The sequence below is a fragment of the Lissotriton vulgaris genome, chromosome 5, assembly GCF_964263255.1.
Source record: "Lissotriton vulgaris chromosome 5, aLisVul1.2, whole genome shotgun sequence".
Classification (NCBI taxonomy): domain Eukaryota; kingdom Metazoa; phylum Chordata; class Amphibia; order Caudata; family Salamandridae; genus Lissotriton; species Lissotriton vulgaris.
In genome coordinates this window covers 8,021,706-8,046,039 of record NC_141693.1, presented here as the reverse complement: position 1 = coordinate 8,046,039, position 24,334 = coordinate 8,021,706, and the positions used below count along the sequence as shown (strand labels likewise).

The 24,334-nt window shown below is 46.1% G+C and overlaps 1 protein-coding gene across 1 annotated transcript in view; it reads right to left on the bottom strand.

Annotated features, from left to right (window-relative positions):
- The window catches only part of COL11A2 (collagen type XI alpha 2 chain), a 375,761-nt gene that overhangs the window by 75,000 nt on the left and 276,427 nt on the right, over nt 1-24,334 (bottom strand). Inside the window, exons 37-45 of the mRNA XM_086920653.1 lie at nt 19,080-19,133; nt 17,226-17,279; nt 11,867-11,974; nt 11,616-11,705; nt 10,450-10,503; nt 10,116-10,223; nt 7,206-7,313; nt 7,049-7,102; nt 4,680-4,733 (exon numbers count right to left, since the gene is read on the bottom strand). Of these exons, the coding sequence (XP_086776779.1) occupies nt 4,680-4,733; nt 7,049-7,102; nt 7,206-7,313; nt 10,116-10,223; nt 10,450-10,503; nt 11,616-11,705; nt 11,867-11,974; nt 17,226-17,279; nt 19,080-19,133 (684 nt within the window). The remainder of the gene's footprint in view (nt 1-4,679; nt 4,734-7,048; nt 7,103-7,205; nt 7,314-10,115; nt 10,224-10,449; nt 10,504-11,615; nt 11,706-11,866; nt 11,975-17,225; nt 17,280-19,079; nt 19,134-24,334) is intronic.

Here is a 24,334-nt window from a genome sequence, read left to right as displayed (position 1 = left end):
GCTCTGAGTGAGCAGATTGGGAGTTAGGTGTAGTTTTTGGTGAGGAGCTACTGAGAGCTCCAACAGGGTTGTGAACCAGGGTTGCCGGGCCCATGTGGGAGCAACTAGGATTATTGTCAGTTACGCCTGTCTGAGCTTCAGAACTACTAATGGAATGAGTGGGAGAGGTGGAAAAGCGTAGGCAAATATCCCTGACCAGTTCATCCATAGCGCATTGCCTTTGGACAATGGGTGTAGTTACCTGGATGCGAAGCTTGGGCAATTTGCGTTTAGGTTTATGGCGAACAGATCTATGTCTGAAAATCCCCACATTTGGAAGAATGGGAGGAGAACATGAGGGTGGGGGGAACAGCGTTTACAACGCAACTTTTACAACGAAATACCTTTACGATGCAACCATTACAACGCAAGTCATTACAACGACTTGCGCTGGGGGCGCTCTAGGATAGGGAATACTTTTAATTTACTATCCAACACCTTCCTTACTATCCACGGGGACTGGAGTTGGAATAGTAAATTAAACTATTCACTATCCATCGCCCCCCAACGCAAGTCGTTGTAACGACTTGCGTTGTAAAAGTTGCGTCGTAAAGGCATGCGTTGTAAAAGCATGCGTTGTAACGATGTACATCCGAGGGTGGAGTTCCCATTCATGGATCTATTGTCTTTGACGACTGAGCAAATCTGCAATCGCATTGTTTACTCCTGGAAGGTGTTCTGCGAGGAGATACATATTGTGATGTATAGCGCATCTCCAGGTGGTCTGTGCTAGTTGTGACAGCTGGAGAGTGTGTGTCCCCCCCTGTTTTTCTACATAGTACATTGCTGTCAACTTGCCTGTATGAATCAGGACAGCTTTGCCTGCTAGATGAAATTGCTTTGAGCGCTAGAAAAATCGCTACCAGCTCTAGATGGTTTATGTGGAGCTGCTTTTGCTGTAGGCTCCACAGGCCCTGAATTGCATGCGTTTGGAAATGAGCTCCCCAACCAGTGAGCAATGCGTCTGCTGTTAGCACTATCTGTGGAACCGGGTCGATGAAGGGCAACCCTTTTGAAAGGTTTTGTGTATTCCACCACTGCAGAGAGCGATGGGTGCGGCCGTCTACCAAAACTATATTTGATAACAGACCCTGAGCCTGGTTCCACTGACGTGCTAAGCACTCCTGGAGGGGACGCATAAGATGCAAAACGCCATCATCCCTAGCAACTGCATGAACACTCGAGCTGACAACGAGTGTTGAGGCTGAAACTGACAGAGTAGAGTGTGCATATTGCGGATTCTGGACGGATTGGGGTAGGCCAGATCTTTTTGTGTATATATATTGTGGCTGAAAGATACGCCTGTGTGTTGGGAGGTTGTAGATGGAACTTGGACAGATTTAATGTGAATCCAAGTTGGTGGATCAACTGCACAGTTTTGTGAGTGTGATGTAGACAGCTTTTTTGCGAGCCAGCTTTTATGAGCCAGTACGCTAAGTATGGGAAGACATGAATGTGTTGTCTTCGTAGATGAGCTGCGACTACAGCCAGGCATTTGGTGAAAACCATTGGTGCTGTAGTTACTTCAAATGGGAGCAACTTGAACTGATAATGCTGGCCTGCTACTACGAACCTGAGGTTTGCAGTGAGCAGGGTGTATTAGGATACGGAAATAGGCGTCCTTTAAGTCCAGAGTGGACAGAAAGGCGCCTTGTTAAAGGAGCAGGAGCACTTGTTGGAGTTTCACCATGTGAAAGGGGTCCGACTGAATATATAGATTTAGTTCTCTGAGGTCTAGTATAGGTCTGAGAGAGCCGCCCTTTTGGGAATTAAGAATTACAGGGAGTATATCCCGGCCACTTGATATTGTAATGGAACTGGTTCTATAACTCCTTTTTCTAACAGAGAGAGAACTTCTTGCTTCAGAAGGGTGAGATGTTTTTGTGACACTACGTGTGATCTTGGGAAAATGATTGGGGGAGTGTCTGTAAGTTCCAGGCAGTAACCATATTGGATCATTTGTAGAACCCATTTGTCTGAGCTGATTCGTATTCCAGACAAGGAGAAATTGTGAGAGACGTTCCCCGACAGGAGTGGAATGATGTGGGGGGTAGTGGTAGGAAGTCACTGCTTGTTATTTGCCGGGGAAGTGCTTGTGGAGTTGCCTCTGCCTCTTCTCCTACCGTTTTTCCCTCTAAAACCACCTCTAAAATAGCCTCTTGATGAGGGAGATTGGTTGCTGCCCTTGTAAAAGGAGGAGGGATTCTCTCTGGATATATTCTTGGAGCCACCCCTGTAAAAAGAGCGACAAAAGGAACCCCTATTTGAAGGTAACTGCAAAGCCCCCATGGACGTTGAGACCTCATTGTCTTTTTTCATTTTTTCCTGAGAGGTGTCATCTGCTGGGCCAAAGAGGTGTTCTTTATCAAATGGTTAGTTGAGAATCCTGAGATTCTCAACCAAGAAATGCCTGCGTAGCAGTACGCTGGTGTTTACTGTACGGGCTGCGGTGTCTGCTGCATCTAGGACTCACCTGATGGAGGTATTTGTGATTAATTTACCCTCCTGGATAAGATCATTAGCCTTAGATTTATGTTCATTGGGCAGAAATTGCTTGAGCTTCTCTAACTCATCATAATGAGCCCTATCATATCGAGCTAACAAAGCTTAAGCATTAGCAATGAGTCAATGATTTGCCGCTTGTGGCAGCGACTCTTTTGCAAGAGGCATCAATTAACTTGGACTCCTTATCAGGAGGAGGGGCTTCACCTGTGGTCTGTGAGTTAGCTCGCTTGAGAGCGCTGGAAACCACAAGAGAGTCTAAGGGCAGCTGACCCTTGATGTAGGTGGGGTCAGTAGCTGCAGGTTTATATTTTTCTCCACCCTAAGTGTGATGATTCTTTCTCTTACAGGATCTTTAAAGACCTCATCTGCATGCTTTAACATCCCTTTAAGCATTGGCAGTGTATGAGTAGCCGTTGAGAAGAACTTAGGGTCCCGAATAGGAAATCCTATTCTAAAGCCTCCGTATGCAGGTCTACCACATGTTACTGAGCAGCCCTGTTAAGTAACTCAATGTATCCTATATTGTCGTCGGGTGGTGAGGGTCTAGATGGATATAAATCAGGGTCATTATCCGTGTTTGGCACAGTGTCATAGTCATCCCATGGGTCAGTATCCTGTGGCCTATTCTCATCCCCATCCCCTTCATCCTGTGGGTAAGGTGATAGTGGTGGTGGTGAATTTATTGGTGTGATGAGTAAGTTGGGATCAGTGGGCGAAGGAGGTGGATTGTAAGGTGGTGAAGGGTTTGTACCCACATTTATTCTCTACAAAGGTATGTGGCAATCCTCCTGTAGGCCCATTTTCCTTTTTCAGGCAATTTGGCAGGGATATGTCCAGTGTCTGGGTGTATAATGAGCTCTTTCTGTTTTGTATCCAAAGGTGGTACATCGGACCGAGGATCTTTTGGTGGAGTCTTTCTCTTTGGTCGCCGTTTTCGGTGACAAAAGTTTCGGCTCCGAACCCTCCGGCTCCCAAGATTGGCTCTTCAATAACGGTGGAATAGTGACCATAACATGCTTTGGTTTCGACACCGAGATTTCGTGTCGGCTCCGGCATGAGGCCGACTCGAGCCTGAGCTGGAAGGCTTTTCTTTATGTTTCGGCGCTGGGCCCGAGTGCGGGCGTCCAAAACTTTTTCTCAGTGCTAACCTTGGCCCGAAGGCAGAGGAGGGACAGGAGCCTTTTTGGTTTTGTGTTGTTGGGGCAAGGGGGCTTCTGTACTCACGGTACTCTGACCTGGTGTAATTTGTTCTTCTTCCATGTAGAAGTTGGCTTCGGACACAGAGATGTGTTGTGCTTCCTCAGCTCCTTGAGCCTATAGTTCTTCTCTATCGAAATCTTCACAGAAGATGTCCGGTACGGAGCCGCCCTGGTGTTGCATCCCGTGACGTCAAGCACGACTGGCATAAAGTATCTACTTCGATCGAAACGATCGGCACACGTCTCATTGTGTTACGGGGATAAGCAGATGTTGCACATTTCGTGCAAGTCGGTGCGTGGAAACTTGCTGTGACACCCTGGACAGATCTGGAATGGAGTCAGTTCCATCGACTGCTAGCGAGCCTGGCGCGGGTAGGCCCTCCACAAGTTTTCCGATCAAACTTTGGAGTCGGGACGGTACGCGGAGACTGGGAAACGCGATCGAGACACAATACCATTGAGGGTATTGGATTGCGCGTCGAAGGGAACCCGAGAAACGGTACTGGAATTCAGCAATTCACATCCGAACCCAATGGCGGAAAAAAACAATCTAACAATGGAGTCGATGCCCATGCGCACTATCCTTGAAAGGAGGAGTCACCTACCTCGTGACTGGAAAAGACTTCTTCGAACAAAAACAAAGTGCAAACATCCAGACCCAACACTAGATGGCATGCTGTGCAAAGCATGTGATCTACAGCTAACATGCCTCGAACATATAATTAGAATTAGAATATTCTCTAGGCTACTCTGTCCCCCCACTCCCTCTGATGAGGGTACAGCCCTCTATAGGCCCTGCACAGCCCTGTCTCATACCTGGCCACGAGGGGGCAGTGTCCCCAGGAGTGCAACAGTAAATGGGGGTCGGGAGTGGTACTATATGAATCATCCCAAGACGGAGAAGAAGATGCTGTACATTGTATTTCAGATACTTACAGCTGTGCCGGGCTGACCAACGGGGCCCATGGGACCAGGAGGGCCTGGTGGCCCCTGGGGAGAGATAAAACAACATCATGAGAAAACAGGGGATGACGGAGGAGGGTGACTGGGCAACACGTAGTAAGAGATTGAAATACATGGGAAAGGAAAAAATGTGACAGATGGAGGGCACAGATGAGAGGAGAACTTACACAGAAAGAAGAAAACAGAAGATAAGAACTGGAAGGGAGTGGGCAGAGAGAGGAGTGGAGACAAGGGAAAGGAGTACTTCTGTGTCAGACAGTGAGATACAGAGAGATGCTTAGAGGGCGCGAGCTACAGTGACAGGCAGTGCGAGACAGAGAGATGCTGAGAGGGCCCGAGCTTGAGTGACAGAAAGTGAGATACAGAGAGATGTTGAGAGGGCGTGAGCTAGAGTGACAGACAATGAGATACAGAGATATGCTGAAAGGGCGTGAGCTAGAGTGACAGACAGGGAGATGCTGAGAGGGCGTGAGCTAGAGTGACAGACAGGGTGATACAGAGAGATGCTGAGAGGACGCAAGCTACAGTGACAGACAGTGATATACAGGGAGATGCTAAGAGGGCGTGAGCTACAATGACAGGCAGTGAGAGACAGAGAGATGCTGAGAGTGCATGAGCTACAGTGACAGGCAGTGAGATACAGAGAGACGCTGAGAGGGCGTGAGCTAGAGTGACAGACAGGGAGATGCTGAGAGAGCGTGAGCTAGAGTGACAGACAGGGTGATACAGAGAGATGCTGAGAGGACGCAAGCTACAGTGACAGACAGTGATATACAGGGAGATGCTAAGAGGGCACGAGCTACAGTGACAGGCATTGAGAGACAGAGAGATGCTGAGAGGGCGCGAGCTAGAGTGACAGACAGGGAGATGCTGAGAGATGCTGAGAGTGCGCGAGCTACAGTGACAGACAGGGAGATGCTGAGAGATGCTGAGAGGGCGCGAGCTAGAGTGACAGACAGTGAGATACAGAGAAATGCTGAGGTGGCGCAAACTACAGTGACAGGCAGTGAGAGACAGAGAGATGCTGAGGGGGCGTGAGCTAGAGTGACAGTCAGTGAGATACAGGGAGATGCTGAGAGGGCGCGAGCTACAGTGACAGGCAGTGAGAGACAGAGAGATGCTGAGAGGGCGCGAGCTAGAGTGACAGGCAGTGAGATACTGAGAGATGCTGAGAGGACACGAGCTACAGTGACAGACAGGGAGATGCTGAGAGATGCTGAGAGGGCACGAGCTACAGTGACAAGCAGTGAGATACAGAGAGATGCTGAGAGGGCATGAGCTACAGTGACAAGCAGTGATATACAGAGAGATGCTGAGAGGGCGTGAGCTAGAGTGACAGACAGGGAGATGCTGAGAGGGCGCAAGCTTCCGTGACAGGCAGTGGGAGACAGAGAGATGCTGAGAGGGCATGAGCTACAGTGACAGGCAGTGAGACACAGAGAGATGCTGAGAGGACGTGAGCTAGAGTGACAGACAGTGAGTGACAGAGATGCTGAGAGGGCGCGAGCTAGAGTGACAGACAGTGAGATACAGAGAGATGGTGAGAGGGCGTGAGCTAGAGTGACAGACAGTGAAAGACAGAGAAATGCTGAGAGGGCGCGAGTTAGAGTGACAAACAGGGATATACAGAGAGATGCTGAGAGGGCGCGAGCTACAGTGACAGGCAGTGAGATACAGAGAGACGCTGAGAGGGGGTGAGCTAGAGTGACAGACAGTGAGATATAGGCAGATGCTGAGAGGGAGCGAGCTACAGTGACAGGCAGTGAGAGACAGAGAGATGCTGAGATGGCGTGAGCTAGAGTGACAGGAAGTGAGACACAGAGAGATGCTGAGAGGGCGCGAGCTAGAGTGACAGACAGTGAGTGACAGAGAGATGCTGAGAGGGCGCGAGCTAGAGTGACAGACAGTGAGATACAGAGAGACGCTGAGAGGGCGTGAGCTAGAGTGACAGACAGGGAGATGCTGAGAGGGAGCGAGCTACAGTGACAGGCAGTGAGAGACAGAGAGATGCTGAGATGGCGTGAGCTACAGTGACAGGAAGTGAGACTCAGAGAGATGCTGAGAGGGCGCGAGCTAGAGTGACAGACAGTGAGTGACAGAGAGATGCTGAGAGGGCGCGAGCTAGAGTGACAGACAGTGAGATACAGAGGGATGCTGAGAGGGCATGAGCTAGAGTGACAGACAGTGAAAGAAAGAGAGATGCTGAGAGGGCGCTAGCTAGAGTGACAAACAGGGATATACAGAGAGATGCTGAGAGGGCGCGAGCTACAGTGAGAGACGGGCAGAGAATGAGAGGACACGAGTAACAGTGAGAAGAGGGAGAGACACAATGCGTTACTTACATGCTCTCCTTTCCCCCCTTTGGCTCCCTTCTGTCCATGCTCACCAACTTCACCCTAAGGAGGAAAAACACACAGAATCATTCAGGAGAAGGAACTAAAGAACTTTAAAACACAGATATCCATGAAAGCAGTAAACAACTGAGGAGGAGGTACCCACCTTGTCGCCATCTTCACCGGGTCCACCTGGAGGTCCGGCAGCCCCAGGCAGGCCGACTGGGCCCTGGACTCCATCGCGACCAGCTGGGCCAAGTGGACCTTTCTCACCCTGAGGAAAACATAATCAACAACATCAAAAGCCGCAAAACAAACAGAAAGACCTCTCAAGATTTCAACCCACACTGTGTCTGATAATACCACCAACCTCTACTGCGTACATGTACTAACATTCCTGCCACTGCTTACTTTGAACTGGTGATTTCCGGGTGCACAAAATCTGCAATTAATTGTTAGCACAGGCGCTAGTGACAGTCTACCACATGTTGGCACTCTTTGTTTAATTTAGAGAGGAGTACAACAACAGTTGTTTATTATATGTACATTAAGAATGACTAATAGCTGCTGCTAAAGCCATTCTTATAATTTTGTGGTCCTGGCATTGTCAGAATTGTTACCCTTGTAGGAGTGTGACGGTCAGTAGTTATGCTGCTACTGTAACTGACAGCGGCAATGTGCAGGGCAAGCGGAAGCGGCCTGCTGACTAGGGCACTGGCACTTATTTATTTATTTAACAAATTAAGCACTGATTACTGCTATTTTTACCCTGTTGCACAGAAATGTTTGCCCCCGCAAGGACTAGCACATTCGTGAGCCAACCACCATCATCATCCCAGCTCCAGGGTCTCAGGAGAGACCATTTGTGACAGAGCAGAGCCCCAAAACACATCCCCTTCTTTATCACGAGCACAGAACGGAGATGTGTCTCTTTTGGCAAACCCAGGACATTACCGGGCTAGGGAAGATGCTCCTAGTTCCTGAACTCAAGAGTTCTTGAGGCAAACTGAATAAAAAAAAAGTACATACTACACAAAGCTGGGGCAGGTCTCAGACTCATCAGGTCTCATGCAAATTCTATGGGAACCCAGAAGAAATATTTCCTCTTGTGCAAACCCAGAAAATAGTTTCTCCTCTTTGACTTGCAGAGTCTTTTTACTGGGAATTGGTGAACAGCCGCCTCACTCCGGAAGAAATCTGATCCTGAGTGATGGAGCCAGCATTGAAGAGGAGCCAGAACATCTCCTGTGACCTCAAGACTATAGACAGGAGACCTTCCTTCACCCAACTCAAAGGCTAGAACACAGATTAGATCCAAGATAGAGCAAAACCATTTAACTTCCCTGAGAGTTCGCAAAGTTAACATGGCATTGCAAAGGAGCTAGTCCCCATTTTCTGATGAGGCATATATGTATTTATACGTGTTATGTGGAGCGTAACCCCAGTAAATAGACATATGGTGGGTGATGGTGAAGCTGGTAGCGCTTAGTCAGCAGATAAGGTGGGATCTGACAAGTCTGGCTGCAGGCACATCATGTGGCAAGGATGTCATGGACGAGATGATGAGGTTGAGATGAGGCACTTGGTGTGAGCAGGAAGCGTGAAGCCTTAGGAGGCTTTACACAGAAGGCCAATGAGTATTTCTTCTGTATGTTCCTTGGTAGGTGGCAGAGAACGATGGAGCGGGTGAAAGATGAGGGGTGGAGGTCAGTGATCTCAGGTGAAGCTGGTTCTGCGTACCACTCTGGCGTCACACAGCAGGAAGCGGCATGTGAGGCGCTGGAAGGAGCGGGGTTGCAGGCTGTTGCTGAATCCATCACTGAAACAAATCTCAGAGCTGGCAGAAGCGGATCTTTAGTGTTTAATGCTCATTTAATAATCCACATGCGGCCCACAAATTTTAGATCGAAAGTCTAAATATAGTCCTAATTCTAAGTTTAGACCTAAAGTTTAACTTAGACCAAAATTCTAACTTTACTCGTAGTGAAGTCAGACTATAGGTCTAAACGTAGACTCTATGGGAAACATTGTTTACATTGCATGCCATTACAACGCAAGTCATGACAACGACTTGCTGTAGGGGGCAGAAGGTGTTGGATTTAAAATCCAACACCTTCCCTACTGTTGCACAGACTAGAGGTGGAATAGTAAATTATCCTATTCCAACATCCAACTCCCCCTACAGCAAGTCATTGTAATGACTTACGTTGTAATGGTATGCAATGTAACAACGCAGTCGTTGAAACGACTTGCGTTGTAATGGTATGCGATGTAACAATGGAGTCGTTGTAACGATTGCGTTGTAATGGCATGCGATGTATCGCATGCCTTGTAATGTGGCATATTTTTAGACTGCAGGCCTAAACTTAGACTTTTGGTCTGAGTTTACCTTTATGAATCGGGCCTTTTGTCTCTTATCGTCCTGTGCAAGACTTGAATGGTATAGTTTTGCCAAAAGTGGAGCACTTTTGTCAAAAATGTAATGCAATGTCGGCCAGTCACCATTTCCAAAAGATTTCTCTCAGCGTGTTGAGACACTGATGATTTTTCATGGCAGGTCCTCGAAACCTTGTATGGCAGACGTGGGTCGCAAAAATACTCATCGGAAGGTCCGTTCTTAGTAGGACAGGTCTTTCAGTACATGGCTAACAGAACTCCCAAGGTGGCTGAGCTGTCAGATAAAGATCTCCGATTGCAAAGCAGCTGAGACTCCAGTTTTGGAACCAAGTAACCTTCATCTCCGAATGAGGCGGAATACGGTGAGTCCGGTGGGCTGGGATATGCCACATTTTACTCACACCACACTAAATTATGTTTGTACTTAAATCAGTTCACAAGCCTGGCCCTCACACCTGGGACTAAGGATTCAACAACCTGCGCTGCACCACGGCAGACAGGTCAGACAGAATGGAAATAAGACCACCTTTTTTATTTGCACCAGTACTAACATATGGGCATTTTCTAGGTCCCACCTGTTAGACTTGTTTCAAATAAAGAACTAAGTAGAAGTCCCCTCCAGAAAAGAAGCCCACTCCCGTCCACGGAATGCCCAATGCGATAATCTTCATGTACTCACCGGAACGCCTTTCTCTCCAGCAGGACCGGGTGGCCCCTGTGGGCCTGGCCGACCTGGGGGACCAATGGCACCACCCTGGCCTGGCCCTCCTCTCTCTCCTGGGGATCCCTGAAGGGAAATAAAGAAGCATTGCTCAGTACCACAGCAGAAGTAGTTTCCTCATCCACGTATGCAAACTTAACATATCTCTGAGCATCACTTTGGCAGGACCTCAGAGTCTGGTTTTGTCTCGTGCTTATTCCCCTGTTTCCCTTCACATTAATCTCCCTCCTTCCCCTATTCACAGCACAGGACCCTGAGGACAAAGGCTCCACCACTGGTAGCAAACACTCACCGCGGGGCCTGGTGGACCGGCTGGGCCTTCATTACCTTTCAGTCCTCCACCGCCCTAGAGAAGAAAAGAAACAGATCAGGGTCAGTGGTAATAGTGGAGGCACTGGTGCAGCGCATCAAAAGGAAGGACCTAGTTAGATGCATAGATGCTGTGTTTATATTGATAAATACAATGTTATTGTATACCATGAAATATGTACGTATAATAACAAACTCTCATCTCAGTTGCTGAATTTACCAGCTGTGACCTCCCCTTCAACTTCGAGTCAGTAATACTTGGTCAGGCAGGACCTGTGACCTAGGCTTGAAGCAAGTGATTGACAGATCACAGGTGGGGTGACACGTATCCCTTAGACAAGAGCGCAAACATGAAAACCCAGATCGATATCACAGATAGGCAGTGACACTACAATGGTCTCAAGAGATTGTCCCTAATAAAACATGGCCGGAGGGGCATGAGTTTCTAAAAACAACCATAAAGTCGGATGCCACAGTAAGTTAGGAAGTTAGGAACACACAGCCAACCAGAACACAGCATGCACACTACATACAGCGATCATGCGTTCCCCATGATGGACAGCTGGACACGTACCCACTGGCCCTGCATTGTGTCCACGCAAGGTGGAGACCCTTCTGGGCTCCTTATCAAACGGACAGATTTATGGCCCCATGACTGGGCCCAGATTTATGTCTCCAAAGGAATGTTCAAACAATGTTATGATGCTTCATGTAAGGCTGAAACCAATGTGCTTTGAGACAGTATTCAGACCCCGACTCCGTTACCTGTTCTACTGTCCGCTGCATTTAATTACAACTGTTCCTGTTTTGCCAAATGCCTCTTATTTTACATTTTTTCAAGGTAAAGTCATATTTGAGCAACAGCTGCAAAATGTCTCTCCTCAGTTTGCAATGAAAGACACGCAAGAGCTTCCAGTCAGCATCGTGCTTCCCTGGGGTCAGCACCACACCAAGCGTGGGAGCAATGCTGAGCGCTCATTTGACTCAATAAATTACTTCTCCGTTGCTGGCCCTCTGGATCCACTGCATCCGCACGGCAGGTGCCCAGTGTCCACAGCACCACAATTCAAGCAGGATATCACATCCCAAGCCTTGACCCCTGGTGGAGAGCACAACACAAGCCGATACTGCATGGTAATAGCTACTTACTGGAGTGCCCGGAAGACCTCGCTCACCAGGGAAACCTCGGAGTCCGGCAGGGCCATCCTTTCCGGGAGTACCAATAGGACCTGGGTCACCCTGTGGACAAAGGACAAACAGGGTGTGAAGTAAGCAAGCAAAAAACCACTCCCAGATGCAACCTCATGGAAAGGATATCCGCCAAAGCAAACTTTCCCTCCACAAACATTACTGCTGTTTTGCCATACATTCAAAACAAACCCAACCCTTGCCACACTCACCTTGGTTCCCTCCTTTCCAGATGGTCCAGGAAGACCCTGTTCGCCAGGAGGTCCGGGAGGACCAGGGTGTCCTCTCTCCCCCATGGGACCGCTCTCGCCTGCTGCACCCTGTTGGAAAGAGGAAAAAAAGGCAGTGGTGTGAGGAAAACAAAATGATCAGTGAAGACCATCAACAACATGTTTTTTTTACGTTCTCTGTTCTTCAGATTGTGTCACAGCCCTCAGGAGCAGAGACAGAGTTTGCAACTAAAGATTCTTTTGTTCTTATGGTTACCATTTCTTTACTTCTCACACCATATACCAGAGACTGAGTGGGAGGTGAGTGTGATTACTGTTTGTTCAAATGTTAATGCTGAAATATAGTATTCACAAAAGATATTGCAAGGATTAGTTTTGATGGGGAATACATTGAAAAATTAACTGAAAAATACATATATACGTTTGTTACATTGCAACAAACATCTTCTGGAAAATGCAAACCTAGTATCTATGGGCAGTCATTTTGCCCCTTAAGAAAACGGCAAAACATTGGAGGACTGTACAAAAGGAAGTGCATTTCCGACAGATGTACAACATTTATCAAAACGTTTTGCTGTTCTCCATTTTTCCAGAATAATGAAAAAATACAGTGAAACCTGAGTCAGGATTGATTTTAATTTGCAGACCTTGAATGAAAGCAAAGACAGCTCGTGGATAAAGCAGTCTCTGGTTGGTGCTCTCGTGCAAAGCAGACTGAGCGCCTCTGTTTCCTGTAGTGCCCCCTCTACTCCTTCAGTATCTGAAGGACTCTCGTGCAAAGCAGACTGAGCGCCTCTGTTTCCTGTAGTGCCCCCTCTACTCCTTCAGTATCTGAAGGACTCTCGTTCAAAGCAGACTGAGCGCCTCTGCTTCTTGTAGTAGGGACCACTGACTGCATGACTGCCCCTCTACTCCTGCAGTAATGATGACTTCTTTATCATCCCTCCTGTTATGCTACACTGTGTCATGATATGCTATATGATGTTATGCATTGTCATGTTATGTTGTGCTATCAGATTTTGGCAGGTATTTGTATAGGTGGTCATCTTACTGTGGTAGGCCATCCCCTCAGGCAAACCCTGTGGGTACGAAATTAGGGCTGTGTAAAATCCTTTCGACCTCCTTACGGGTATATTATTTTGCCAAATGTAATTTTGTAGTTCTTTTCAGCATTTCTGATGGTTGCCTTGTGTGAAGTATTGTGTGCAGTACAGGGGGTTTGGGTTGCTTATGGTGACAAGCCAGTGATAAAGGGTGTAGAGCAGTTTAGTTAATTGTGAAAGGTTCTGTGAGTTCCACGGATAGATTGATGTCATGGGTAAGTGCTCTGGTGTGGCTTAGCCTCTAGACAAAGCCTTGGGGTAGAAGGTTCCACTCGCTGTGAGAATCTGCGCTTGGCCCTTGGGAAGGGGCAGGTGCTACACTATTCTGCCAACTCTAATTTTGTGCACATTTTTCATTTTACAATTATATGCCTGAGGATTGCCTTGTGGGAAAACTTATGCTCAGTACAGTAGGCCTCAGTAGGTTATTATGGCAGGACAAGGTGAAAGGCTTCTAGACTGGTTGATTCATTAGGAAAAAGTTTTGCAAGAGGCGATAGATATGATCTGTTTATTATGAAAACTTACGGTAAATGCAACAGGTATGACTGATATATTATGCAAAGCAAAAGTTGAAGCCTAATGGCTTTTAAGGGTGGTTGTTATTATGCTGCCGTGAAGATTGACAACATTCGTTTTGTTGCATCTATTCTCACAGATGACCATAGTAGGCGAGGGGTTTGGTTACCCACTTTGGCAAACCTTGGTGATCGATGATTCACACCATAATAATCTGTGCTAGATCCTCTGGGGCACATCAGACAGTTTAAAATGTCTCCCAGGAACATGTAATCAAAGACAGCCACAAGGAAATGCATGCATCACATCCTTACATAGAGGGCCTTAGGTCAACCCTCTGTTCAGTTGGTCTATTCTAGTGTCATTCAAGTTCTTTTTTTCCTGATGACACGTGCACATCTGCCTGAAAAATGAGCGCTCTTCAATGCCCGCGCGTAGAGGCTCCGCGTCCCTTTCTCTAACCCTCACCCCCTCCCGCATCCGACGAGTAGACGTTGAGGTCGATCCTTCTCCTACCTAGCATCAAAGACATGAGACAAGACACTGCCCTTTCATCTCCGGACCTACCCATCTCTTCCAGAGTTCCAAACGTCCCTGAAGACCCGGCTCTTCGGCAAATCAACAGAACCCTGCCAGAGCCTGGATATCCTCACGGGCGACAAGAAGCATTCTACAAATCTACTGATTGATTGATGGGCTAATCCTTTAGCTTTGCAATTGCTACTTTTTATGTCTCCTTTCTTTTTCCAAAGCATCCAGCAGATTCAACTGTCAGCACTACTGGGACCCTTGCTTCAGCACTCTGATTTCATCGTCAGAGTGCTGCATTACATGCGGCTACTGCTCTAAAGCAGGCGGCCATCTTGGAATGCTATTGTCCCAAGTGTATTCTTTTTTTAAAACTCTATCATGCCCAACAAATTACTTCTAAACTTTGCAGCCATGATGGAACAATAAAATGACAGCACACTATGTATGAAAACCATTGCAAGACGGCCATCTACTGCTATGTTTAATGTTATTTTAATTGGAAGCCTATACAGTGTGTTTTCTTTATTCTACTTTTATTCTTTTGAATTTACCTTACATGTGCTTATTAAGTTTGCGCGTGTGTTTTATTGTGGATGAGTAAGTGATTGGAAGCAAGAATGAGTCAGTGGGAGTAGCAAAGAATGAGTGATCCAGTGAATGCATAGTGACTTATTGAGTGCCTAAGCTCACCAGTGAGTGTAGAAGCACTTTCTGAAATAGGCCCCATGCATTGACAATGCATGTTTTAAGTTTAGGGGAAAGCAGAGCCAGGAAGCTGCTGATAATCACAGGCACCAGGGGGAATGGTGGAGCCTAAAGGGTCTGGGAGCCAGGAGCACAACCGTGAACAGAGTTGTGAACCATTAAAGCGGGGACTCTCGCTAGAGAGTAGCCTATCACAGGATGTGAGGGTCGTGGTAATGTGGTCTGTGCCTCTCAGGCCACAAATGGGTGTTACTGCATGAGTTTGTTCAGGTAAATAAACTTCCAATCACATGGCTACATATTTATGCAAAGTCACAATCATGTGGTTCCTGGTAAACGCAACAATTCAATCACATGGAAAGTACAGTCACTAAGCTGCTGTACCCAAACAACCAATCACACAACGCCAGATCTGTCATCTGTTCACATGGGCCCTGCTGTATGTAAACATTTCTGCCTGTGACTAATTGTGCAAGTAAACATTTATGCACATTTATCGTGATGCAAGTAAGCTCACAGAGGCACCGGCACCTGGAAACGCAATCACATGCCTCAGGTTGTAGGTAATCATCTGACCACATGTGTACTGGTGTTTGTAAACATCCATGCACATGGCTATTGATGCAAATACACACCCAGGGGCTCATGAATGTGGGTGCAAGTAAACATACAGACAACAGCAGCATGTCAACAATTATGCACACATCCAATCATATGGATCCTGGTCTCGCAGGGGTACCATCATGCACATGACTACTGATGCAGCTAAACTCTTAGGTGCATATTAACACCCGCTCATATGGCTACTGGTGTATGGGAACATGTGGTCATATGTATGCAAATCTCCAGTCCCAACACGATAGGTTCATATTAACACCCACTGACATAGCTAATGGTGTATGAAAAAATGCGGCCAGATGTATGTAAATCTCCAGTCCCAAAATGCTAGGTGCATATTACAAACCACTCACATGGCTACTAGTGTATGAGAACATGCGGTCATATGTATGCAAATCTCCAGTCCCAAAACTCTGGGTGCATATTATCACCCCCTCACATGCCTACTGGAGCATGTAAACGTGCAGTCATATGCATGTAAATCTCCAGTCACAACACCCTAGGTGCATATTAACACCCTCTCACATGGCTATTGGTGTATGTAAACATGTGCTCCATATGTATATAAATCTACAATCACAAAAGTGTAGATGCATATTAACACCCCCTCACATGGCTACTGGTGTATGTAAACATGCGGTTATAAGTATGTACATCTACAGTCCCAATAGTCTAGATGCATATTAACACCCACTCACACTGCTACTGGTGTATGTAAACAGGCACTCCTATGTATGTAAATCTCCAGTTCCAAAACTCTAGGTGCATATTAACACCCCCTCACATGCCTACTGGTGAATGTAAACATGAGGTCATATGTATGCAAATCTCCAGTCCCAAAACTCTGGGTGCATATTATCACCCACTCACACGGCTACTGGAGCATGTAAACGTGCAGTCATATGCATGTAAATCTCCAGTCACAAAACCGTAGGTGCATATTAACATCCTCTCACATGGCTATTGGTGTATATAAACATGTGCTCCATATGTATATAAATCTACAATCACAAAAGTGAAGATGCATATTAACACTCCCTCACAAGGCTACTGGTGTATGTAAACATGCGGTTATAAGTATGTAAATCTACAGTCCCAATAGTCTAGATGCATATTAACACCCACTCACACGGCTACCGGTGCACGTGAGCATGTGGTCATATGTAGGCAAATCTCCAGTCCCAAAACTCTAGATGCAAATTAACACACACTCACACAGCTACTGGTGAATGTGAGCATTAGGTAATATGTATGTAAATCTCCAGTCCCAAAACTCTAGATGCAAATTAACACACACTCACACAGCTACTGGTGACTGTGAGCATTAGGTAATATGTATGTAAATCTCCAGTCCTAAAACTCTAGGTGCATATAAACACCCATTCACATGGCTACTGGTGAATGGAAACATGCAAACACTCACTCACATGGCTACTGGTGCATGTAAACGTGATCATATGCATGTAAATCTCCAGTTCCAAAACTCTAGGTGCATATTGACACCTACTCACACAGCTACTCGTGCATGTGAATATGCAGTCCTATGTTTGTAAATCTCCAGTTCCAAAACCCTAGGTGCGCATCAATACCCGCTCACATGGTTACTGTTGTATGTAAACATGCAGTCATGTAAATCTCCAATTTCAAGACTCCTGGTGTATGGAAACAGCCACTCACATGGCTCCTGCCGTGACTAAGCATGACACAGCTGACGCGGTGCAGACACAATTGAAGGTGTAACACCTACTACGTGACGGAAGCAAAGAACACTAACTGAGACATGGGCGAAACCCATGGAGCCGGTGAAGCTGTTAATACACACATGTGGCATTGTCTCACGTCTCATGTATCCACAAGTGACTCACCTGGGGGCCAACAACACCGGGTGGGCCAGTGGTACCCGTCTTGCCTTGGAAGCCCTGCAAAGTGACAACATTAGAATGAATCAGCTGGAAGTAGAAGTAATGCAAGTCAAACACACACCAGTGATATCAGACTGAGAGTTGGTCGGGAGAAGATCATCTTCAAGCTGCTAAACAGTAAGTAATCCCTACAGACCCCATGAATGCACTGCAAGGGGCCCCTGGGGAGGAGAATGGAGCCTACAGACAAGAAGTATGGATATCTGTCTGGATAATCAGTAGGAGAGCTGGAGAGGGTGGCTAGTGAATGAGTATGAACGTGCCTTGACAGGGTCCCCGGTCACAGACCCTCTATGAATGCACTGCAAGGGGCCCCTGGAGAGGAGACTGGAGCCTACAGACAAGAGGTATGGATATCTGTCTGGCTAATCAGTAGGAGAGCAGGAGAGGGTGGCTAGGGAATGAGTATGAATGTGCCTTTACAGGGTCGCCGGTCACAGAGCCCTGCGACACAGTCGCGAGGGAGGGATGCAGAACTGTAGTAAGAGATGGGGGCACCGATTATCTGAGGTTTTTGCATATCTACATTTCATAGAATCAGGAACAGTGAAATTTGATGCTCAAGGGTTGCACTAGAAATGTGGTAAATCCTCGAATGGGAGAGAATAACCACTTTTGCAAGTTTCGAGTTAAGGGAGGGCCTGTGGGTATTGCAGTGTGACACCCCGAAAATTGGGCGAACACCCCAAAAACCTCACGTGTTTGAAGTACTCTTGTATCACGTGCAGGTACTTTTCCACCATGTAAACCCACGTATATTGCTCCTATGTGTTCTAGACTACGAGTGGGGAGAGTGAGCAGCCATCTTTACTGACACCCAAAGAGAGCTGAACATCTATTCATGTCCTGTTGCCGATCTGTCATGGCTGATGCACAGCATAGCACCAAAAAGTAGACTGTGATGAACAGGTGCCACACAGTACCAGAACTACTTTGTGACAGTTGTGATCATGCTCCCAGAAGCACAAAGGGCCAGGGAAGCACAACACACAAGGCTGTGTGTGGCCTTGGCATACATTTTAAGAAATATTCCCCTTGGGGTACAAAAGAACTAAGGGCCTGATTTAGGTCTTGTTGGACAGGTTACTTCGTCACAACGGTGACGGATATCCCATCCACCGAAATATAAATCCCATTATATCCTATCGGATTGTTACTCCATCACAACGGTGACGAATATCCCATCCACCGAAATATAAATCCCATTATATCCTATCGGATTGTTACTCCATCACAACGGTGACGGATATCCCATCCACCGAAATATAAATCCCATTATATCCTATCGGATTGTTACTCCATCACAACGGTGACGGATATCCCATCCCCCGAAATATAAATCCCATTATATCCTATCGGATTGTTACTCCATCACAACGGTGACGGATATCCCATCCACTGAAAAATAAATCCTCTAGCATATAATGGGATTAATATTCCCACGGTTGGGATATCGGTCGCCATTGTAACGAAGAAACCCGTCCACCGAAACCTGAATCAGGCCCAAAATCTCCTGACCCATGTGGATACATTTTATGTACATGAATGACCCAGGGAACCAATGACTCAAGTACTAACGTGAATATTGTGAAACCCATGAAAGTCAGAAATGTGTTCCAAACGAGTGGGAGCACTGATGGCAACAAATGTTCATCTTCAGCCCAGCCCTACTGTGAACGAGGGCCTCAGAGACTGGATGTCGCTTAAGCTAGACGTATGACTCACGTGAAGGAGGAGGTGGGATCTAACATGACACTACGAAACCCAGGACTTTTCAAACCAAACTCAGATACTTACAACTTCTCCTCTCTGGCCAGGGTGCCCTGGGATGCCGTCCTTTCCTGGTGGGCCCTAGGGTGAGAAAGAAGAGGTTAGGTTCATGTGTACGGAATGGAGGCATGGGACTTGTGGGACTCTTGATAGAGTACCTACTCGATAGGAGTGTGCAACAAACATATTTCTGAGAGGTGAGAACATAAACTGCAGTGCCCTCTGAATAGAGTTCTACGTATATTGATGTATACCCATGGATACAGACACATATGTCGATGTATACCCATGGATACAGACACATATGTCGATGTATACATTCCAAACCCTTGGTGCTGATGTCTCTTGGATTACCCCAATGTCTCACTGATTGTCTTGATGTCTTATCGATTATCTACAATGTCATATTAAACTCTATTGGCGTCTTATCAATTTCCCAATCATCAATTGATCCTTGTTTGAGTTTTTTTGACTACACCAATGTCTCATTACTTTCCTTAAAGAGCTATTGATTACCCAAACGTCTCATTGGCCTTCTCAATGTCCTACTGATTAACCCAATCACTCATTGGCGTCCTTGATGTCCTATTGATTAACTCAATGTCTCACTGACCTTCTCAATGTCCTATTGATTAACCCAATGTCTCATTGGCCTTCTCAATGTCATATTGATTAACTCAACGTCTCATTGGCCTTCTCAATGTCCTATTGATTAACCCAGTGTCTCATTGGCCTTCTCAGTGTCCCATTGATTAACCCAATGTCTCATTGGTGTACTCAATGTCCTATCGATTAACCCAATCTCTCATTGACCTTCTCAATGCCCTATTGATTAACCCACTAACTCTTTGACCTTCTCAATGTCCTATGGATTAACCCAATGTCTCATTTGCGTACTCGATGTCCTATTGATTAACCCAATGTCTCATTGGCCTTCTCAATGTCCTATTGATTAACCCAGTCTCTCATTCTCATCCTCAATGTCTTATTGATTAGCCCAATTCCCATAGGCCTTCTCAATGTCCTATTGATTAACCCAGTGTCTCACTGGCCTTCTCCCTGTCCTATTGATCAACCCAGTCTCTCACTGTCACCCTCAATGTCTTATTGATTAGCCCAATTTCTCATAGGCCTTCTCAATGTCCTATTGATTTTCTCAATGTCCCATTGATTAACCCCATGTCTCATTGGCCTTCTCAATGTCCAATTGAATAACCCAGTGTCTTATTGGTATTCTCAATGTCCTATTGATTGACCCAATGTCTCATTGGCCTTCTCAATGTCCTATTGATCAACCCAGTCTCTCATTGTCATTCTCAATGTCTTATTGATTAACCCAGTGTCTCACTGGCCTTCTCACTGTCTGTTGGACAGGCCACATGAAGGGCTTGCTCCCTCCCCGCACGACCAGGCCCGAGCCCGGCTCCTCAGGTGTTACACGCAACAACCACCCGTTTCCCGTCTCCTATGGGACCCCTGCCCCTGAACATCTCCACCTCATGGGCCCGATTCCCTACCGGCCCTCTCGCCCGGCCTGGGCGCCATCTTGGACACAGCACCACGAGGCCGCGTGGCCTCCGATCGACCCTAACCCTGGGCCTGGCCAGGCCCCGACATCCCGGCACCACCATCCACCCAGGAGGTGAGCGGACTACTTGGCAGGTCAATGGGAGAAAGAGGTGTCGATAGCTCTCCCCCGCCAGGTGCCGATCGCCCCCAGCTCCCCCAGGCGCTGGCTCCACCCCCCTGCTGGGTGTCTGGACTCCCTCATCCCGGACCTCCCGACCTCCAAGTGCGAGGGTCCGGACATCAAAGGGCGCCGGACCTATAACTGGGGCAGCTCCAGAGCAGGAAGGCAGTTGTATCCTGGAGTCGAGAGACGCAGCGAAGAACTCATCCTTGACGGACTACTGGCGCTGCCGTAGCCCTGCCTTACGAACTATCGTCCTGCCTGCTGGCACTGCCGCAACCTTCTGAAACCTTCATCGTCGTCGGGACCTGCTGGCGTGGCCGCGGACCGTTTGTAATCACCACCTTCATCGGGACCTGCTGGCTCCGCCGCGGCCCGATCATCTAGAACGCCGAGCTCGAGGATTGTGAGCTATTTCATCTACCAGATTGGTAACAAGACTGTCCCGCTACCCTTTTCCCAATCCAGAGACCAGAACCGAGGGGACCCCTGAGTCCAGACCTCCTTGTACCATTTTACCGTACTTAAAGAATTGCTTATAAAGTATCGTTGAACCTTATCCTTGTGTGGTGTACGTCTGTGGGGGGGAAGTTACTTGTCTGTACGATCGCTGGAGACGGCTCGCCCCGGAGACCTCTCCCTTTATCCTCGGCCGACCCTCCCGGTCCGTCTAACACTGTCCTATTGATCAACCCAGTCTCTCATTGTCATCCCCCATGTCCTATTGATTAACCCAGTGTCTCATTGGCCTTCTCAATGTCCTATTGATTTTCTCAATGCACCATTGATTAACCCCATGTCTCATTGACCTTCTCAATGTCCAATTGAATAACCCAGTATCTTATTGACATTCTCAATGTCCTATTGATTGACCCAACGTCTCCTTGACCTTCTCAATGTCCTATTGATTAACCCAGTGTCTCATTGGCCTTCTCAATGTCTTACTGATTAACCCAATGTATCATTGGCGTACTCAATGTCCTATTGATTAACCCAATCTCTCTTTGGCGTCCTCAATGTCCTATTGATTAACTCAATGTTTCATTGGCCTTCTCAATGTCCTATTGATTAACCAAATGTCTAAATGGCCTTTTCCATGTCATATTAATTAACCTTGTGTCTCAACTGATTCCTCAATGTCCAATTGATTAACCTAGTCTCATTGGCCTTCTCAATGTCAGTCAGTCAGTCAAAATATCTTTATTGCGATAATACATATCTTAAAAGCTGCCAGTTTCACATAAAATTATATAAATAGAATAAAATGCAAATTATCATGTAACGGGATGCCATAATCAATGATCTCAAAAATTCATTTAAAATAGAAGGATAAAAGTGGCTATTTCAAATAAAAACCGTACAAACTTTAAAATCGGCAGACATATAACGACAGTGCAGATTACGAATTAACAATGTCCTATTGATTAACCCAGTGTCTCATTGGCCTTCTCAATGTCCTATTGATTAATCCAATGTCCCATTGGCATCCTCAATGTCCTATCGATTAACCCAATCTCACATTGACCTTCTCAATGTCCTATTGATTAACCCAGTGTCGCATTGGCCTTCTCAATGCCCTATTGATTAACCCAGTGTCTCATTGGCCTTCTCAAAGTCCTATTGATTTTCTCAATATCCCATTGATTACCCCAATGTCTCATTGTACTTCTCAATGTCCTATTGATTAATCCAGTGTCTAAATGGCCTCTTCAATGTCACATTTATTAACCAAGTGTCTCAACAGATTTCTCAATGTCCTATTGATTAACCCAGTGTCGCATTGGCCTTCTCAATGTCCTATTGATTAACCCAGTGTCTCATTGGCCTTCTCAAAGTCCTATTGATTTTCTCAATATCCCATTGATTACCCCAATGTCTCATTGGACTTCTCAATGTCCTATTGATTAATCCAGTGTCTAAATGGCCTCTTCAATGTCACATTCATTAAACCATGTCTCAACAGATTTCTCAATGTCCTATTGATTAACTCAATGTCGCATTGGCCTTCTCAATGTTCTAGTGATTAATCCATTGTCTTATAGTTCTTCTCAAATTCCTATTAATTAACCAATTCTCTCACAGGCGTCCTTAATGTCATATTGATTAACGCAATGTCTCATTGGCATCCTCAATGTCCTATCGATTAACCCAATCTCTCATTGACCTTCTCAATGTCCTATTGATTAATCCAGTGTCTCAACAGATTTCTCAATGACCTATTGATTAACTCAATGTCTCATTGGCCATTTCAATGTCCTATTGATTAACACAATGTCTCATTGGCCTTCTCAATGTCCTATTGATTAACCCAGTGTCACACTGGCCTTCTCAATGTCCTATTGATTAACCCAGTGTCTAATTGGCCTTCTCAATGTCCTATTAATTAACCCTATCACTCTTTTTCTTCCTCAATGTCCTATTGATTAACCCTATGTCTCATTGAACTTCTCAATGTCCTACTGAATAACCCAATGTTTCATTGATCTTCTCAAAGTCCTATTGATTAACCAAATCTCTCATCGGCGTCCTTAATGTCCTATTGATTAAACTAATTTCTCATTGGCCTTCTCAGTGTCGTATTAATTAACCCAGTGTCTAAATGGCCTTCTCAATGTCATATTAATTAACCAAGTGTCTCAACTGATTCCTCAATGTCGAATCGATTAACCCAGTGTTTCACTGACGTCCTCAATGTTCTATCAATTGACCCAACCTCTCATTGACCTTCTCAATGTCTTATTGATTAACCCAATGTCTCATTGGCGTACTCAATGTCCTATCGATTAACACAACCTCTCATTGACCTTCTCAATGTCCTATTGATTAACCCAGTATCTCATTGGCGTCCTCGATGTCCTATCGATTGACCCAATCTCTCATTGACCTTCTCAATGTCCTATTGATTAACCCAATGTCTCATTGGCGTCCTCGATGTCCTATTGATTAACCCAGTGTCTCATTGCCTTCTCAATGTCCTATTGATTAATCCAGTCTCTCATTGGCATCCTCAATATCCTATTGATTAACCCAGTGTCTCACTGGCCTTCTCAATGTCCTATCGATTGACCCAATCTCTCATTGACCTTCTCAATGTCCTATTGATTAACCCAATGTCTCACTGGCGTCCTCGATGTCCTATTGATTAACCCAATGTCTCATTGGCCTTCTCAATGTCCTATTGATTAACCTAGTCTCTCATTGTCATCCTCAATGTCTTATTGATTAGCCCAATTTCTCATAGGCCTTCTCAATGTCCTATTGATTAACCCAGTGTCTCATTGGCCTTTTCAATGTCCTATTGATTAACCCAGTGTCTCATTGGCCTTCTAAATGTTCTATTGATTTTCTCAATGTCCTATTGATTAACCCAGTGTCTCATTGGCCTTCTCAATGTCCAATTGAATAACCCAGTGTCTTATTGGCATTCTCAATGTCCTATTGATTGACCCAATGTCTCCTTGATCTTCTGAATGTCCTATTGATTAACCCAGTGTCTCATTGGCCTTCTCAATGTCCAATTGATTAACCCAATGTCTCATTGGCATACTCAATGTCCTATTGATTAACCCAATCTCTCTTTGAGGTCCTCAAT